The sequence below is a fragment of the Cydia amplana genome, chromosome 25 (assembly GCF_948474715.1).
Source record: "Cydia amplana chromosome 25, ilCydAmpl1.1, whole genome shotgun sequence".
NCBI lineage: Eukaryota > Metazoa > Arthropoda > Insecta > Lepidoptera > Tortricidae > Cydia > Cydia amplana.
The window spans coordinates 765,353-786,019 of record NC_086093.1 but is presented as its reverse complement, the minus strand read 5'-3'; the positions used below and the strand labels follow the sequence as shown (position 1 = coordinate 786,019).

The following is a 20,667-nucleotide window of genomic DNA, read 5'->3' as shown; positions in this document are numbered from 1 at the left end:
ATAATTTATAATATCGATTTTATATCGAATCTTAAAATGTATAAGCTGTATGCATTTAATAAAAATATAAAACCATAAGCAATGTCCATTACATTGTCCTAGAAAACTGGTACCTAATAAAAATAAATAATCGTGTTTTTTTAAATTATATTTATTAATAACATTTAAAATCTCAAACAGTATTACTTGTCAACTTATTTATAGATATTACATTATTATAACTATTTTGAGGCACTTTTATCACAGTGAGTATTTGCACAAGCGTAAGTTCGGGTATAATTTCGACCATAGAGAAAAGAATTTTTTTCTCTATGCTTTCCGCCAAGGATTCTTAACTACAAAAAAAAATTGCCCTGTTCATATTAGTTTTATGCCGGTCACTTTCTGTACTAAATATCAGTTATCAAAGCTTTAAACAATATGTGACGTTATCTATGAAAAGGGACCTTATAGTCGATGGCGGTTACGCCATGATTAACGATGCTCCGATATAAATATAATTCCGCGCGACGCTGTGCGGCGTAAGTGCCATCGACAATAAGGTCCCTTTTCATAAATAATGCCCCATATTCACATAGTGCTAATTCAAAAACTCATTAACTTAGAAACATATTTTAATTGTATTTACAACTTAAAACCTGAGTAAAATCATTCAACTGTTAATCTTACACATTTACACTTAATTAACAAGCTTTTATTAGGTCGACCTGTATGTAACTAACTATGTAATGGAATCTAAGGTAACTAATTTAACCATCTTCCAAGGATCGTAGCGTCATGAAAATTGGCAGCTGTATGTAGTTCTGATGACAATACAATAATATGGTACTGTCGAACTGATCTGATGATGGAGACGGGAGGTGGCCATAGGAACTCTGTGATGAAACAACGCAACCTAATTGTGTTAGGGGTTTTTCGAATTGTCTCGATGAGTATTAGTTGTCTGTCGTAAGAAAAGTACAGTCAGCGATAAAAGTTTGTACCAAAAATGAAAATTTTGCAAAAAACTTTTTTGTCTAAATAACGCATTCTTAATTCTTCTTAACTTTCCTTCCTTCCTTCTTAACGGGCTTTCCTAAAATTGAGTTCAGCGCCATCTTTAGGACGTATTTGACTAACTTACAAGCTACATACAGAGCTATTAAGACCACTGCGAGTTGGTCGAGCATGTAGCGTTCGTACCATGCGTAGTGATATGTCGGTGAGCGGAGATGTAGTGCGCCTGTGAAAATAAAAATAAGATACATAGTTCTTTGTCAAAATCTTCATTTTTGAAAGTATGATAGTGTGAAAGAGTAGCGGACATTATCAGTAGCTGATCATAGAAAAATATAAGTAAAGAAAGAGTGATAACTCCATACATCGGTTTTGATACCAAAAAGACTATTAATTTCAGTGTTACGGTGTTGTTGAGCATAATACTTTCCGGTCGGTGCTACATCTATTGTCAAGTAGCAGTACTGATAGTTCCGCTACTCGATGCTAGATGTAGACACTGAAATTGTCTTTTTGGTATCAAAATTGATGTATAGAGTGAGCAATCTATGTATTTTTTTCTCAATGCCAAAACGCGAGTTAAATCGTCTAGCGTCAAGTAGCAAACATTATCAGTTCTGCTAGTTGACAATAGATGACATATATTTCGCTACTGACGAAAAATGTACTAAGTTACTAAAACAATTTACAACTAATAACAAGTGAAATAAAAGCTTGTATAAAATACCTTTGGTCTCGATGGCAAGCTCCACGTAGTGCGCGATGAGCTTGGCGGGCGGCACGGGCCGGTTGTTGAACAGCCGAGACAGCTCCTTAGCTTTGTTGTAGTAGCTAAAAGAGAAATAATTTTAAATAGGCGGTTAACAACTAAAAATTACCAGGGGGCTAGTCAAGACGACAGTCAGTCAGTGCTTTTCGTAGTTCGTGTTACACAATGAAGACCGCAAAAATATCAGGCAAGATCTTATTTGTAGAGCCATAATTAAGAGCGTGTCACATATTTTTGCGGCCTTCCAAGAGTAACATATTATTGCAGGTGAGTGTACCAACGTCTTTATTCGCTTGGCTCTGTAGACGACAAGAATCTTACATAAAAAAGCATAATTTTGCCCAAGCTGAAAAGAGACGCTGCGCTCGCTCGTTCAATTATTAGGGTTCTGTATTACTAAGACTCCACAGTCCGTTTGTTCCATTGTCCGTCTGTCCGCCCGTCTGTCCGTCAGCAGGCTGTATCTCATGAACCGTGATAGCTAGATAGTTAATTGAAATTTTCACAGATGATGTATTTCTGTTGCCGCTATAACAACATATCGTCAGGTGACAAGCAAAAGTCACTAAGTACCACCACAAGTTCATAGCCATAGTGAACCATATTAGTACGAAAAGAAGGTTGATTTTTGTTTAAATATTTTATAGTAATTAGTGACTTTTGCTTGTCACCTGACGATATACTAAAAAGTACGGAACCCTCGGTGGGCGAGTCCATCGCACTTGTCCGGTTCTTACCTATTATCTGAAAGCATCTGATCCAGCGCCACCTCCAGTGTGCCCCCCATGTCGCTAGTGATAGAATTGTGTCTAATTTTTGTTTTTTTAATGCCCCGGATGCCAGCCCTTTAAGCCAAATCTCATAGAAAAAGAGGCAAGCTACGATCGCGCCATCTATGCAAACCTTTGACAGTTGCCAACCCCATCATTGACGACTGGTCTGGTCTAGTGGGTACTGACCCTGCCTGTTAGGCCGCGGTCCTGGGTTCGAATCCCGGTCAGGGCATTTATTTGTGTGATGAGCACAGATATTTGTTCCTGAGTCTTGGATGTTTTTTGTGTATTTGTATATTATAATATATCGTTGTCTAGAGTACCCACAATACAAGACTTCTTGAGCTTACTGTGGGACTTACTCAATATGTGTAAGAATGTCCTATAATATAATTTTTTTTTATCATCTTACCTATTGTCCGAAAGCATCTTATCCAGCGCTACATCCAGCGTGCCCCCCATGTCACTAGTGATGCACTCTGGCAGTAGGTAATATTCCCTAGAATTGTGTCAAATTTTTGTTTTTTTTAATGCCCCGGATGCCAGCCCTTTAAGCCAAATCTCATAGAAAAAGAGGCAGGCTACGATGGCGCCATCTATGCAAACCTTTGACATTTGCCAACCCCAATCTTACCTATTATCTGAAAGCATCTTATCCAGCGCCACCTTCAGCGTGCCCCCCATGTCCGTCGCGAAGGGCACGGCCAGCGCGTAGCCGGCGCGCTGTGCCCTCGCGGCGTTGCCGGGCTGGTCGCCGAACACGGGCACGGCCAGCAGCGGCACGCCGGCCTGCACGGCCTCCAGGGTGCTGAGGAGGCCGCCGTGTGTGATGAACAGCTTCGTGTTTGGGTGCGCTGGAAGATATACGCCATTTAAGGTTTGAGCCAAAGCATCGAGCATTAGTGTAAGACCTGAGTGGACGCTCGAGTTGAGCGTGCAGCGGGGCGGGGCGTGCATGTTAAACAAATGCAAACGTATTAGGAGCGGCCTTAGTGCACGCTGCTCACATCACGCGTGAGCTCGACGCCACGCTGCACGCCCCGCCGAACGCTCCGCTCCGAGCGTCCACTCAGGCCTTACACTTGGGGAAATGAGGTTTATATAGAGAAATCTAAGTAAAGAAGGAGTGGTAACTCCATACATCAGTTTTCTTACCAAAACCATAGAAAAAAATTTACATAGAGTGCTCACTCCATACATCAGTTTTAGTACCAAAAAGACTATTAGCATCTAGCATCGAGTAGCGGAACTATCAGTACTGCTACTTGACAATAGATCTAGCACCGACCGGAAAGTCTTATGCTGTTATAAGACTTTCCGGTCGGTGCTACATCTATTGTCAAGTAGCAGTACTGATAGTTCCGCTACTCGATGCTAGATGTAGACACTGAAATTAATAGTCTGAACTGATGTATGGAGTGAGCACTCTTGTCTTACTATATTTCTCTATGCCAAAACGCGAGTTATTTTGTAGTCGACATATGTCGACATCTAGCGTCAAGCAGCGGACATTATCAGTTCAGCTAGATGTCGCGGCAAAGTAAAAGTCTAATGCTCAACAATTTTCAGCGAATATTATAACCAAGGGTTCCGTACATTACCCAATTTTTAATAATGTATTTTTCTTTGTGGGACTTGAATGAAATGTCTTTATAACTGCTTTATAAAATCCGTAGGGGTCGGATCAAAAACTAAGTAATTAAGTCCGACTCCGCTTGGCTGTATATTTCTAATAGGTTTTCCTATCATCTATAGTATAGTAAAGAACTTTTTAGTGTATTTTTTTTTAATTTTAGACCCAGTAGTTTCGGAGAAAAGGGGGGGGGGGGGGATAGTCGGACCATAGACTAGGAGTCCTCTAGACGGAGTTTAGAGCAATTATTTCATGAAACCGATGCTGCAAAAAATACTGGGGTGCGGGGGACGAGGTGATCGAGTCCCGCGCCGTGATTGGTCCGTTCAAAGACACGGACGTCACACAAACACACTTTGACTCGAAAATGGAGTAAAGCTACCGTATATTTGTGGCAGAGGGAGTAGCGTTACTATGCTCAGTCTGGAGGATGTCTGTGAGTTGGACAGACAGACTGACAGAGAGGGTTCCGTTTTGAGGTAACTGATTCGCACCTAATATAGCAGGCTGCGGCATCCACGGCCTAATATGCACGTTCTTCGGCAGCCCCTGTATCGGGTCCTCAAACTTCCACAGCACCGTGCAGGGCAGGGCTCCCAGGACCCTGACGAGGTCCTCCCGGGTCCGCGCCGGGAGCGCCGAGCCTTTCAGCACGGAGCCCATGCTGAAGTACACGACGCCGTTCGTGGACCCGTCCATTAGGTCTTGGAGATCCTGACAATTAAATAGGAAATTATAGTTTGTCAAAGGACTGTCTCATTTCAAACATAGACAGAGATAATCACACTATCTTTGTCTTACACTAGTACTAGCACCCAAAAGAAAAGGATGAGTATATAGGTAGTTTTTTTTGTGCCTATTTACTGACAAATTGATGGTTTGACCAACTATATTAACATGCATGCTTCCGACCTTTGAACCAAAGACGTGAAGTGACGGGCGCGGCTACAGTCCAATATCAACTTTCGTGCATTCCAACAAGGTTCACGATGACGCGCCGCACACGATAGGTTCAAAGAGTTCGCAATTTGCGAAATTCAGTTTTCGCGGTAGCCCCTCTGCACATGATTGGCGCGACAGTATCTCGCGGCGAGATAGACTACCCGTCTTTTTCTAACTATGTTAATAAAAGAGGGACGGAAGGACGGGTAGTCTATCTCGTCGCGAGATACTGTCCCGCCAATCAAGTGCTAGCCCGGCTGTTTTGGAACCAGCGCGACTTAGCGAATTGAAGCCAAACTAGAAGCTATGGCCGTTTGATTTAAAAACTGAACTGAAATTGGTTCATCTGCTGTTGAGGAGCCCTAGCCACAGACGAATACACAGAAACACACATACATACACGCCCATTTCCCGGAGGGGTAGGCAGAGACCACGGATTTCCACTTGCTACGATCTTGACATACCTCTTCTGCTTCCGTTACTTCATAACATTCCTCATACACGCTCGCCGGTTTAGGGTGCTCTTGACCTGGCCTTTGCGTGGTATGTGGTAGAAACACATACCACGGTAAAATAGTCAGTCAACTAATGAAAGTAACCTATCGGGTTATTTTATGGTTTCCTTACCTTGGGTAGCGGTGTGTGGTGATCAGCAATATGGTACCCGGCGATATTCACCACATTAGGAGGCAGACTGATCGCGGGCGCCAGCGACGGGTGCGAGTTGGAGAGCAGGATGGAGATATTGTGAATAGCCGTGGAGTAAGGGGGTAGGACGATGCCCTTCTTCTGGGCTAGCGGCTCGAAGATCTCGTGGTAGTGTTTCTCGCTCACTGATATGTCCCACCTGGAATGAAAATAATTCTTCACTAAATTGTATTCAATATATGACTGTAAACCATAGAGTAAATATAAGTAAAGAAAGAGTGGTAACTCCATACATCAGTTTACTTAACAAAACGCGAGTTATTTCGTAGTCGACATCTAACGTCAAGTAGTGGAACTATCTACTGAGCGGTACTCCGCTACTTGACACCAGATGTCACATCAAGTTTCGCTACTGATGAAACATGTACTGCTAAAACAATTTACAAATACATAATATTACAAACAGGAGTTGAACATAGAGTTCCGGTTAATCCGGTTATGATATTAGCTGAAAATTGTTGAACATTCGAGTTTTCCTTCGTCGCGACCTCGCGACATCTATTGTCAACTAGGAGTATTGATAATGTCCGCTACTTGACGCTAGATGTCGACTACGAAATAACTCGCGTTATGGTAAAAAAACGGATGTATGGAGTTACCACTCCTTCTTTACTTATATTTCTCTATGCTATTATGGTGAATATTCTGTGGGCTGTAGCGTTGCGCTAACGCAGGATCTACTAGCGCCATCTGTTGGTTACAGTTTACACTTACAAGCGCCCGGCGGTCATCATCCCAACCGTGACCGTGTTCGCCATACGCTGCCACAGGGGAGCCTCTATGATGGTGAGTTCTAGTCTGTGGTAGCGTTGCTATAACGCAGGATCTACTAGCGCCATCTGTTGGTTACAGTGTACACTTACAAGCGTCCGGCGGTCATCATCCCAATCGTGACCGTGTTCGCCATACGCTGCCACAGGTTCATCGGTATCGGCGAGTCGCTCATTATGGTAGGCACGAGGGCGGCGCTGCCGATGTCGGCCACCATCGCCTCCACGCCGGCGTGGATGACTGTGCCGCTCAGCACGATCCAAGGGACTTGGAGGACTGCTGCGAAGCTGCGGAATCAGTAGAAATATTTAAGGATCATCATCATCTTCCTCGCGTTGTCCCGGCATTTTGCCACGGCTCATGGTAGCCTGGGGTCCGCTTGGCAACTAATCCCAGTAATTGGCGTGTGCACTAGTTTTTACGAAAGCGACTGCCATCTGACCTTCCAACCCAGAGGGTAAACTAGGCCCGTATTGGGATTAGTCCGGTTTCCTCACGATGTTTTCCTACACCGAAAAGCGACTGGTAAATATCAAATGATATTTCGTACATAAGTTCCGAAAAACTCATTGGTACGAGCCGGGGTTCGAACCCGCGACCTCCGGATTGCAAGTCGCACGCTCTTACCGCTAGGCCACCAGCGCTTAGAAATATTTAAGGATGACATACGTTAAATCGGGCCGTGTCCGGACCGGAGCTTCCTGAGATTCGTTTTCTATCACGTGATACCTGGCGTCTGTAATAGAAAAGTAAGCGCCGGAAGCTCCGGCCCGGACACGGCTCGGTCTAACGTGAGTATGGAGTGAGTACTAAAACTGATGTATGGAGTGAGCAATCTATGTATTTTTTTCTCTATGATTTTATCCACATATGGGCCAAGTATAATCAAATGCAAATTTGGAGTTGTTTCGGTATGTTGGCTGGTAGAATTGACTTTTAAGTGATGGTTTTGAATGATCAATATTCAATAACATTCATGTTTAATCGATTTTGTTTGATATTTTATACTATTTTCCTTGTGTTTGTGGGGTGAAAATTTTGCTTAACCCTCGTGCCATGAAACCCTCGCAACGCTCAAGATTCCGTTTTTAGAATTCAATTTTGGAATCTTTCGCTCGCTCAGATATCAATATTAGCACGAGCGGTTAAACAACAAATTTGCTGCCCCCTTGTAACACAATTAAATAACTATTAAACATCACCTTGTTGAAAATTTACTAAAAATGTAACCGACAAAATAATTGTAAACCTACTAGTACCTGGATAATAAACGAAACAACAAATTTTTCAATTATCATTTATTTAAGGACCATCTGAGATCATTTTTGTTAGGTAGGCAATAGGCAATGGTAGGCGTTAATCTTAAGTACCTAGGAAGAAAAGTGAAAAGTTTATACCCAGCCTGCAGATCTGAGAAGAAGACCTCAGTGACCACAGCATCGTATTTGTCCATCAGCGCCCGCTGGACCCCCTTGTTGGCGGCGGCGGCGATGGAGATGTTCCTTCCGAACTCCATTAGCTTGCCTATACCCATGTGCGGCACCTTTAGCGGGTCCACGTCTGCCGGAAATACGTCATGTCATAGAGAAAAAAATACATAGAGTGCTCACTCCATACATCAGTTTTAGTACCAAAAAGACTATTAGCATCTAGCATCGAGTAGCGGAACCATCAGTACTGCTACTTGACAATAGATGTAGCACCGACCGGAAAGCCTTATGCTGTTGAGATAAGACTTTCCGGTCGGTGCTACATCTATTGTCAAGTAGCAGTACTGATAGTTCCGCTACTCAATGCTAGATGTCGACACTGAAATTAATAGTCTGAACTGATGTATGGAGTGAGCACTCTTGTCTTATTATATTTCTCTATGGTCATGTTGAGCATCAATACAGAATAAATAATAAGTACTAGGTACAGTAGGTACAGAAGATTCACTCTCTAACAAAACACGTCTATTAAGGGGCCCACTGATTACCAGTCCGCCGGACGATATCGGCCTGTCAGTTAGAACAACAAGTTGACAGCTCCATAGAGAAATAAGTAAGACAAGAGTGCTCACTCCATACATCAGTTCAGACTATTAATTTCAGTGTCTACATCTAGCATCGAGTAGCGGAACTATCAGTACTGCTACTTGACAATAGATGTCGCACCGACCGGAAAGTCTTATCTCAACAGCATAAGACTTTCCGGTCGGTGCTACATCTATTGTCAAGTAGCAGTACTGATAGTTCCGCTACTCGATACTAGATGCTAATAGTCTTTTTGGTACTAAAACTGATGTATGGAGTGAGCACTCTATGTATTTTTTTCTCTATGACAGCTCCGAACAACTGAGGCCGATATTGTCCGGCGGACTGGTCATCAGTGGGCCCCTTTAGGACAGAATATGACCGTAAAGTGGCGCAAGCGCGAGCAGTGGCCTATTTTATAAAGCTACAAGTTACAATTTACAAGCGGAAGTCTCTTTTTAACCCTATGTGTTAGAACGAGACTTCCGCTTGTAAATTGTAACTTGTAGGTTTATAAAATAGGCCACAGGAGTCAGTTCCGTAGCGGTGCGCGGCAACTACTATGGCTAATAGACACCAAAATTGGTGGGCCGCATGTACTTGTAGGTACTTGTAGCGGCGCGATGAAATAGCGGACTGAGCCACGCCCAGCATCAATAAATTCATAAGAGGAAAAGGGGATTTTTTCGTCAGGTGTACCGTTTTCGAGCTACAAGCTATAAACTGAACAATAGCAAATATGTACCTTTGCACGCCTGGGATTGAGCAAATTCGGATTAGGTACACGCATTTAGGCCCAAAATGAAAATATGAAAATGATTTCCAGCTTGCTGGGAATGTATGAATGCTGTGACTTACATGCTTATGCTTACACGCTTTTCGGTGAAGGAAAACATCTTGAGAAAACCGGACTAATCCCAATACGGGCCTAGTTTACCCTCTGGGTTGGAAGGTCAGATGGCAGTCGCTTTCGTAAAAACTAGCGCCCACGCCAATTACTGGGATTAGTTGCCAAGCGAACCCCAGGCTCCCATGAGCCGTGGCAAAATGATGTGGCGAGGAAGATGATGATGCTGTGACTTACATGCAGTAAGCTCAGTAGTTTCACTAACATCGATGAATGTGAGCCCCTTCTGGGCCTCCTTCTTTGGGAATGGAGTCACCCACGTCACCTGAAAATCGCAGGCGCAATCACTACATAGTATAAAACAAAGTCGCTTCCCGCTTCCGCTCGAAGCGGAGCGTTCGGCGGGGCGTGCAGCGTGGCGTCGAGCTCCCAAGGGATTTGAGCAGCGTGCACTAAGGCTGCTCCTATACGCTTGCATTTGTTTAACATGCACGCCGCACGCCCCGCCCCGCTGCACGCCCAACTCGAGCGTCCACTCAGGCCTTACACTTAAATCTTTAAAACTACGCAACGGGTAGAGTGATTCAAGAGGAAGGTTTATGTATAATTTGTTAACCCGTGCGAAGCCGGGGCGGGTCGCTAGTAAGCAATAATAAATAAATATTAGGGACATTATTACACAAATTGACTAAGTCCCACGGTAAGTTCAAGAAATCGAAAGAAAAGTACAGCCAACGATAAAAGCTTGTATTAGCAAAAATTCGTTTTTGTTACATGTCCCAGTAAAGAAAGAATGGTAACTTAGATCCTATTGTTAAAACTATATTGCAGGCATTAATTGCTTAAATTGCTTAAAGGTTAACTGGAAGAGATATCCCTGAAAGGAATAAGTTCGCCTTTGTACAAATGATGTGTGTTTTTTCATGTTTGTTTAATTGTACAATAAAGTGTTGTACTACTACATTTATTTACTCACTGTTCATACGTTTTCAATGGGATTGCATACCTCATGCCCCGCCTTCAGTAGGGCTCCCACAACACCCTGCCCCAGATGGTTGTGGCTCTTCGAAGGCACCGGGAAGATGGCCAGGATCCTGTATCCTAGCGCTGGCGACAGCAGCGCCAGCGCTGCTAGGATCATCAGCTTCATCTTGGACTCTGAAAATAAATACTAAAGTTGGTCAAACCAATTTGTCAGTAAATAGGAACAAAAACTATACTCATCCTTTTCTTTTGGGTGCCAATACTAGTGTAAAACAAAGATAGTACGATTATATCTGTCTATGTTTGAAATGAGACAGTCCTTTGACAAACTATAACTTTAGTGTTCTGACCAAAAATCCGTCTCGGGCGAGAGTACAGTCGAAACTTTTAATCTATGACCCATTTTGTACCTTTATCACTATGTTTGTCACAGTGACAATGGTATGAGGTCTCTAGCGACTTCCATATTGATTGTCAATGTGACAAGGTACGAAATGGGACCGTACCTAATCTACTTAAGTACAGCAATAACAACAACTTGTAAAACAACTATTTCCCGTTTACGGTACTGTAGCCGAAATGGCAAAAATAGAACCCTCAGTTTCTATAGATGGTCAAGCAAATCTTGTCAGTAGAAAAAGGCGCGAAATTCAAATTTTCCTATCCGGTGGCGAATGCACTAGTCCCAAAACGCACTATTAGTCAATACACTCTAATTTCGAAAGCCCCTCTTCTCATAAGAAACTAGGCCCAAAATACCATATTTCCAAAAAGGCTCATTCTCGATTTACACGAGAACCATTGAGAACTAGTCCCAAAATACACCTTTCCCAAAATACCCCAAATTGTGTTCACCTGTGCGTGGCGTAATACTTTATTCTCATAATGCGTAGGTCTCAAAACACTCTAGTTCCAAAATACCCTATTTTTTTGGAATGTCTCTTTGTGACTGCTTTCAGCCGTAATCATTACCCGTTTGATGCCTAAAATTTTTTTTTCAAAAATAGGATTTATTTAATTATTATTTTGAGCTATACAGGGTGTAATCGTTAAGTGTTGCTCGGCGATAGTTCCGTAAATATAGCAGATATCAGAAAATTTCAAATTGATATCGAAAGTGCATATAGTGAAAGTGAAGGGCAATATACACACGAGTGTTTTAATGCCTGTGTTGATAAAGCAGTGTATGGAACTATCATAATTAGGTGGGCGAGAAACTACCCTCATTTATGGCATTAAATAATTAAATAATGCCATAAATGAGGGTAGTTTCTCGCCCACCTAATTATGATAGTTCCATACACTGCTTTATCAACACAGGCATTAAAACACTCGTGTGTATATTGCCCTTCACTTTCACTATATGCACTTTCGATATCAATTTGAAATTTTCTGATATCTGCTATATTTACGGAACTATCGCCGAGCAACACTTAACGATTACACCCTGTATAGCTCAAAATAATAATTAAATACGTAAATCCTATTTTTGAAAAAAATATTTTAGGCATCAAACGGGTAATGATTACGGCTGAAAGCAGTCACAAAGAGACATTCCAAAAAAATAGGGTATTTTGGAACTAGAGTGTTTTGAGACCTACGCATTATGAGAATAAAGTATTACGCCACGCACAGGTGAACACAATTTGGGGTATTTTGGGAAAGGTGTATTTTGGGACTAGTTCTCAATGGTTCTCGTGTAAATCGAGAATGAGCCTTTTTGGAAATATGGTATTTTGGGCCTAGTTTCTTATGAGAAGAGGGGCTTTCGAAATTAGAGTGTATTGACTAATAGTGCGTTTTGGGACTAGTGCATTCGCCACCGGATAGAAATTTTCTATGGAACGATATCCCTTCGCGCCTACATTTTTCAAATTTGCCGCCTTTTTTAGGGTTCCGTACCCAAAGGGTAAAAACGGGACCCTATTACTAAGACTCCGCTGTCCGTCCGTCCGTCCGTCCGTCCGTCTGTCACCAGGCTGTATCTCACGAACCGTGATAGCTAGACAATTGAAATTTTCACAGATGATGTATTTCTGTTGCCGCTATAACAACAAATACTAAAAACAGAATAAAATAAAGATTTAAGTGGGGCTCCCATACAACAAACGTGATTTTTGACCGAAGTTAAGCAACGTCGGGCGGGGTTAGTGCTTGGATGGGTGACCGTTTTTTTGCTTGTTTTGCTCTATTTTTTGTTGATGGTGCGGAACCCTCCGTGCGCGAGTCCGACTCGCACTTGGCCGGTTTCTACTGACAAGATCTGCTTGACCATCTATACGTGTTCATAGGTTCTGAAATTTGCAAATCTCAGTAATTTTAGAATAATAAGTGTTGAAACAGTGAACCACTAACGTCTCGTGTTTATACTTATCTTGTCTGTCTATGTACATTTAAAATTATAAATGATAAACAGGCAACGAACTTAGATAAATATTGACACAGTTTTCATACATGGATGCGTAGGTACTGTGATACTTGCCTAGTCACTATCTAATCAACACTATCTGATAACGGAATTAAGATATTATTTGCATGGATACTAAAATATGCCTATTATTATTACGCTGCACAAACTTCTTCAATGATAATATAACTTGTAGTAGGCGCATCATGCCGCCTTCGGCCATGCTATTTAGAGAGAGAAAGTTTTTCTCAAATTCAGACTTCCGAACGCACGTCACGCAACCCACGCGTGACGCTTCTGTCAAACGTCATTGTCGTTTTCATGCAGCCGACGGCCATTACGTGTCCTAAAATAAAAAGTCTTTTTGTTTATAAAAGGACAAGAAATTCCTTAAAATACGTGGAAAATAGGATAAAAAGTGACCCAATTGTAAATTGGAAGAATAAGAAGATTGGAGAAGAAGATACAAGAACGTACGCGATCAAGGCTGAATGCGACCTCTCGTCGCCATGGGCCGCTATGCGCGGACGCGGTACATATCGAGATCACGATCTTGGGCCTATTCTAGGTCTGTAATTCTATATCATCAAGATTCCTATCTCCGCCAGCGGCGTCGAGAACTAGATCTCGCTCGGTATCCACAGTAAGCCTCGCTCTCTGAATTAGCATCGAATGCCAGCATTCGAATAGTTACTTTTTTAAAACATGTAACATTCCAAAAAGGAACATAAATGGTAAGTAATAGAGTGGTAGTACCAAATGCTAATTTGTTATTTCTATTTAGTGTTGGTGATGTGGTTTTGGAGTTTTATAACTAGCCAACTCTGGTTGCTGACTGTACTTGGTGGTTGTGCTGTACACATGCATTCTGGAACGCTATTCTAGGCGTATCTGTTTCTAAATGCATAAAATGGCTGTGCTAATCATTTTGGAGTGTTAATTTAGACATCTCTGTTTGATATTCGCACTTGGCAACCTTGGCGTACTACACTAGGTGCGTTCACTGCCAGTAGCCATGGGATATTGTCACATATTCCTTGCCAACAGCACTGAGACATTGCTCATGTCCTACCTGCAAATAGGTAGTGGACCATAAGCCACCTACAAGTCTTGTTAGATAAACTTACCTACTGGGTTTTGTGGCGTGTTACACTCTAGACACAGCTCTTAACCAAATGAGTTAATCATGTGGTATGCCAATACTAGGCCGTCTCTTGATATATACTCATTTTCAAGTAGCTGAATTTAAGTAGGTACTTATTCTAATTCAAGCAAGCGAAGTACTAAGCGAGCGAGCAAATCTTGACCTTGTGGATAAAGGCACCTGAAATTCGAATATTATGGGATTAACCCTTCTAGGACTTTGCTGTTGTTTGTTCGCAGATATATAATTAAGGACATTACAAAATACTCCGCGCTGTAAATAATTATTGGTGCTCCGAGGTGAACCCAGAGAATTACGCTGCGGCTGGCGAGATGCTTGTCAGTAGGGAACAAGGCTAAGTATTGAAATTAAACAAAATCAACCTGTTCTCTAACTGTGATGATTTAGCTCTCAATACAATTGTGCACTGTAACAGAACCATAAGTGACTGCTCATTTTTGTGCGATTGTCATCATTAACAATCTTAGCTAAGGTAGCTGTTCAATAATGAATCCCAATAAATGGCATAAGATGTTTTTAAAAAATCTTTTAAACATGCTGTTGACAAGTGATGTATGTGATAAGGTGTGCTAGCAAGAATAACTAATGACTTATAAATTATTGTAAGTCCTAAGAAATTTAATCTTACAGGGCTCAACTACCAATCATATTTTTACAATGTATGTTTTTGATGTTAATTATCTTTGTTTCATACAATAAAGTATTTACTACTTACTAGCAACATACAAAATAGCCTGGTCAAAAGCAGCAATAAGGAAGCGGAGCAACACTATCCTCTCTGCAGGCACAAGGTCGCTCCTAGTCCCAGCGACAGCACGGCCTGGATAAAAGCAGCAATAAGGAAGCGGAGCAACACTATCCTCTCTGCAGGCACAAGGTCGCACCTAGTCCCAGCGACAGCACCAACACAACAGCCTGTGTTCACTTAGAACAATTTTTTATAAAAGCCCTGGTTTAATTAAATTATATACCTTTTTTCATAGCAATGTCATCATACTTGCAAGGATTCTGTCCAGGACATCTCATACAAAACTCCTATCTTATCTGTGCCAGTATTTACAGGTATTCCGAAAAATGGATATTTCTGTAAAATTAACAGTCAAGTACTGGAAAAATATGTGACTTTGATATATGCTGTGTGTACAAAATAATATATGCCTATGATGTTCTTAATGTAGGTACCTACATTTCATACAGCTCAATATTTCGTTAAAATATTTTCTGTACAAAACCCTATGGGAAATAAATACAGATATATTGCTAAGACAAGTAAAATTATTGCATCTAAGCAGTTTTAATACAACAAGAAATTGGAACTGCCATAAAACTAATAACACAAATTGTTACATGGCACTAGCTCCAAGTTGTTTTTACCCGATTCTTGAATTTGGGAAACATCTGTGTTTCATATGGAAATATGAAATTTCAATTTTAATTCCTGTCATTAGACTATTATGTGATTATATATAGATATCTCTCTAGCTATATGTATCGGACCTTTCATGAAGTGTATAAGGTCTAGAGGTCACACTATATCTATTGTTGAAACTCCTTACAATAAATGTTTCTTATACTATGTATGTACCTATACAAGATATATGGAGTCATAATCAAATGGAACTAGCACCTAAATACCTCAGAAAGCTGGCTAATATCTAGATTATTTATTTACCCAATATTTTATAAACTGGTTACATTTTTATAAGTTTATAACTTTGTTCATATAAATGGGTTGTTTGTATAGCTATAAGTTTGGCTAAATGAATATGGCATACACATGTATGTTTAAAGAGCTAAATACTGAATTTAATATATTTTAAAGAAATATAATGCCAATAAATATCACCTAGTGTAATATAAATTGATGGCTAAATATTACGCATTTGAATTTGAAGAATGCAAGAAGAGAAAAATTGCCAAGTTTGACGCAGCTCTAAGAATTGCTTCAGAATAATCGGAGCGCGAACGGAACGTCGCTGTCACTGTCAAATCCATGGGTTGTCATTGTCAACTTATCTCTTCAGTAATATGTCGATTGTCGATCGTCTTTATGTTCAAAGACATTCCTTTCAGATTTATCAGTGTGAGATACTACTGAAAGAAGATAATACAGCTATCTCAACTAATTAAAAACCGACTAGGTGAAATGAAATACAGTATGTTTATGTCTAGGATCATTTAGCATAAGATGAGTGAGAGATGATAAACTATTCGATTTTGCTGATAAAAACCTGCCAAATATGCAAGTGAGAATCCTATAGGTATTAGAAATCAATCTGAGATTGTCATACGAGTTTCAATTCAACAGTGGTTACTCAAATGAGTACGTCTGATTGTCTGTCAAGTTAAACCAGTTTGACAGCACTGGCTTACCTCGAGTATCAAGATCTCGGAGATTTAATATAAATTAAACAATGAATATTTTGAAATGTGTTGCAACATTCTGGAACTCCTCTGATCGAGTTATTAATAGTCGTGCAGATGAAATATGTGAACGCTATACATATACTTACCCTAGTGAAGTAATTAATTAACCCAGATGTTTTTCTACATAGATGCTTTCACATTTTCATGGTTATAAAAACATTTTATCTGTGCTTTCCTTCCATTTGAAATGAAATTCAAGGTATTAAAGTTCTAGGAAAAGCAGAAGGCACGGTCATTGTACCTACTCAGTTTTACAAAATATTTATATGTTACATACATATAATTATATGGATTTGAGCCCTAGCTTATCAATTATAAAAACTTATTCCATTAACCGGTTTCACACCGGGTTAACAAGATTCAACATCGTCTTATCCTGGTTACCCCTGTGTTAACCGGGAAGTGTCTTCAGCCATCACTGAAGGAGCGGAGGAGAGAGGAGGAACTTCCGATTGGCGCGACCAACAGTACGGTGGAGTCCCTTGCGCCCAACACCGTCAACACTGGTGTATGTTTTTGTGGAACAATTAAGCATACTTACATTAATTATTTCATAGCAGCTGTTCGAGAAGTGCTTGCTATTTAATAGAATTATGTAATGAGGAAGCTAGGTATAGAAATATTTTTTTATAAATTGCTCTTATGCCTGTATTGCGGCATAGGCTCTCCTCAAATGATAAGGTGGAACGCTTTATGAAAAACGTTTTTTGACTACACCCACCTCAACCTTAAGTGTGAGCTTGTACCTAATCTAAATCAGTATTTAATTATTTATCAATAATTTCACCATCTAATAAAAATCTTTCATTACAAGATTAAGAAATAGTAAAAAATTACTTATTATTCTGGCTATGGTGATTGCACACAGCGCGCTAAAACCCTATCCTTGATTTTAAATTTGAGAAATGTTGCTATCTTTAACATTTTGTAGGGAAAAAACTACTTAATTTGATATTGAATGAGGTTTGTTCTCAGGCCAAAACATTACCTAGCTGTATGTTACTGATATATAAGAACGAAGAATGTTATTCATTAGTTATTATTTATTGCCGGAAAAATACCTCATCACTTCCCAAACGATTCGTAGATGAATTAAGTCGACTCTTAAAGATACTTTAAGTGGTATTGATATTTCTATTTTTCAACAAACATTCAACCTGTTATGCGTTGGTGTCATATTGATGGAAGAAAAACATTACGTTGGAGTAAGACTTCTGACGATTTTGCCCAATTTCATAATAATAGGGCCATAGTTTCATCCAATGATCTTGTTAGATCCTTAGTTATTCTTTCTTCTATCTAGTTAATAAGAGAATAAGGGTTGCTAAAAGCAGCAACACACTGTTAAGAGACAGTTAAGAGTTGCTTATAGCTATTGAATTCTCTAAAACTTTCATTTTATGCCATCTTTAGATTTTTTGATAGTCCTATACTTCATAATTAAGTTTTTTATTTGGTACTAAGTGGTACTAATAAAATACCCTTTAATAAGGAACAATGTATTATTTGTTTCAACTAGGTATCATATGATAAGCAGTTTGATGAAATGATGATCTCACTAGATCTCTAAATAATGTGTAAGAATTAAAATTATATTCATATTGGAAATAGACAGTTACTCATACCGAACTAAAACGGTAGGTATTTTAAAATGAAATCAAAAATCATTGCTTTCATTGTTCCCATACAAAGCCAAATCAAACTTTGAATACTTATCTCTAAACATCTACAAGTTATATTATCATTGAAGAAGTTTGTGCAGCGTAATAATAATTGGAAATTAAACGAACTTACCTGTAAGTGAAGTTCATTTCAATTATATTAGCTGCACAAACTTCGAAATGATAATCCCTCCCGCCCAGTACCCGCGTTATCCTGCGACAACCAGGGATTCTAATAGTGAAAAATCCCTGTCAAAGTTTTAGACAATTTTGGCTTTGCCGAGTTGGCCAAGCTGTTATATCTGTTGGCATATTCACTGCCAGTGCGAGCTACGAGCGAAGCTGATAATATGTGTTTTTCCGCTTTGTAGCGCCAAGCGCCTAAGAAAAGAGAACCCGCCTAGCGGGTCTCTGGCAGTGAAAGTGTTTTGACTTGGCTTGTTACTCTAAACTAAATGACGTTTGACAGAAGCGTCACGCGTGGGTTGCGTGACGTGCGTTCGGAAGTCTGAATTTGAGAAAAACTTTCTCTCTCTAAATAGCATGGCCGAAGGCGGCATGATGCGCCTACTACAAGTTATATTATCATTTCGAAGTTTGTGCAGCTAATATAATTGAAATGAACTTCACTTACAGGTAAGTTCGTTTAATTTCCAATTGTGTTTTAAATGTATATATTTAAACTTTATTGCACTAAATACAAATAAAATGTACAAATGGCGGACTTATTGCCTAAAGGCATTCTCTACCAGTCAGCCATAGGGCTAAACAGAGATGTAATAAAAATGGTGCAAGAAGAAAAGTAAGAGAATCTATTATTATGTAACTCTACTTATTTAAAGCTAGAAATTGATTATTTGGGTGTATTATATTAGTTTACTAGCGACCCGCCCCGGCTTCGCACGGGTTAACAAATTATACATAAACCTTCCTCTTGAATCACTCTATCTACTTATTTAAAAAACCGCATCAAAAACCGCGTAGTTTTAAAGATCTAGAAGCATACATACAGACAGACAGCGGGAAGCGACTTTGTTTTATATTATACTATGTAGTGATTTTCCTTATTTTTCCTTCCAGTCTTTTAAAAATATACTTGTTTACTTGACAGTATAGAAATGTATGTGACCATACTGCATTTAAAATACTTAGGTACATAAAAATAATTCACTGTGATCATGATAAATTAACAACCTTGGTCCTCCAGTGTCAAGGGTACTTAAACAATCTTTATTCAAAAAACGACCTTCATACTACGGTACTTAATGCTTTGCTGTACAAGCTCTTTAACTGTCCAACTGGACCTTATGCCTTTGGTAATAAGGGTTACGAACTTACAGTGTGGGCGATGGTACGAGAGGTGTCATTTGAAAAAGGACCTTTATGTTAACAGGTTAAGGTAGATAATGCTTTGTTATGTTTCAATTACTATAATCGACATGAGTTGAATGATGTTGCTGGTTATATAATTATTTGGTCGTTTGGTCGTTCGTCGTTTGTTTTACATTTCGGTATCTGCCTCTCGATAGAGTTTATTACTGTGGGACTTAGTCAATTTGTGTAAGAATGTTCTATATTTATTATTTATTTATTTACTAGCGACCCGCCCCGGCTTCGCACGGGTTAACAAATTATACATAAACCTTCCTCTTGAACCACTCTATCTATTAAAAAAAACCGCATCAAAATCCGTTGCGTAGTTTTAAAGATCTAAGCATACAGACAGACAGACAGCGGGAAGCGAATTTGTTTTATACTATGTAATACTATGTAGTGATAAATATCGCCAGGAGACCGAGCTTTGCTTGAAAAACATATAAAAACTCAAAAAAGCGCGTTTTCCCAGAGATAAGACTCGCCCCCGAAAACACCCATATAGCAAATTACATCGAAATCGTTAGAGCCGTTTCCGAGATCCCCGAAATATGTACAAGAATTGCTCGTTTAAAGGCATAAGAGATACAGGATGTATACTGTAGAAAACCTACGCTAAGAATCATTAATATACAGGGTGGAATGTTCTTATAGCACTTGGAGCACAGATTATATAAAAGGAGGGAAAGTACTCTAAATAATAGAGATAGCAAATTTCAGTCAAAAGAAACTTTCCTTTATTTTCGAAAAGAAACAAAACTGAATTCAAAGATTTAAAAAAATAAGCTTCCCTCACCCAGGAATCGAACCGACTAAAATAAAATAAAAACAACATCCGCAGTAAACTATAGTGTCAATTGAAAACACAAAGCATGTAAATTAAGGAACGTGGGTATATTATACAAAAATATCAAAATACTTACATAAATCTATAAAAAACACAATTCACAATCACTTTCAAATGTGTTTACAACATAAATGTTCACTTTACGAGTACATATATCATAAATAAATGTTAACCGAAGCGTCGTACAACGCAGGTACCCCGCGTGCGTTAGAAACCAAACTGACGAAGGCTGGTATACCTACGTATACATATATGTACCTACGTAGTATAATTGATCGCGTGTGGAGATGATTTCATGTGTGCGCGGGCGCCGACATATTATTGCGATCTCGGCCGACCAGCGGGCTC

The 20,667-nt window shown here is 39.8% G+C and overlaps 1 protein-coding gene across 2 annotated transcripts; it reads right to left on the bottom strand.

Moving 5' to 3' along the window:
- Positions 1–1,007: 1,007 nt before the first annotated feature.
- On the bottom strand, positions 1,008–20,463 carry LOC134659512 (UDP-glycosyltransferase UGT5-like). Of its 2 annotated transcripts, none has more exons than XM_063515170.1 (10): positions 20,392–20,463; positions 10,461–10,610; positions 9,692–9,779; positions 7,990–8,152; positions 6,685–6,879; positions 5,741–5,960; positions 4,666–4,885; positions 3,173–3,392; positions 1,724–1,827; positions 1,008–1,222 (listed from the first exon to the last, which is right to left on the bottom strand). In XM_063515170.1, the coding sequence occupies exons 2-10, from the start codon at positions 10,602–10,604 to the stop codon at positions 1,032–1,034; spliced, it is 1,545 nt and encodes a 514-aa protein (XP_063371240.1). In that variant the 5' UTR covers positions 10,605–10,610; positions 20,392–20,463; the 3' UTR covers positions 1,008–1,031. The 2 variants fall into 2 exon arrangements, with proteins under 2 accessions (XP_063371240.1, XP_063371241.1); XM_063515171.1 differs by having other exon boundaries at positions 20,396–20,413.
- Positions 20,464–20,667: the final 204 nt, after the last annotated feature.

Coding starts and splice junctions, on each gene's coding strand:
- LOC134659512 (XM_063515170.1), bottom strand. CDS start 10,604: ATGAAGCTGATGATCCTAGCAGCGCTGGCGCTGCTGTCGCCAGCGCTA. Junction 8,153..9,691: donor AACTACTGAGCTTACTGCAT/GTAAGTCACAGC, acceptor TATTTCCGGCAG/ACGTGGACCCGCTAAAGGTG. Junction 1,828..3,172: donor AAGATGCTTTCAGATAATAG/GTAAGATTGGGG, acceptor TTTCTCTTTTAG/CTACTACAACAAAGCTAAGG.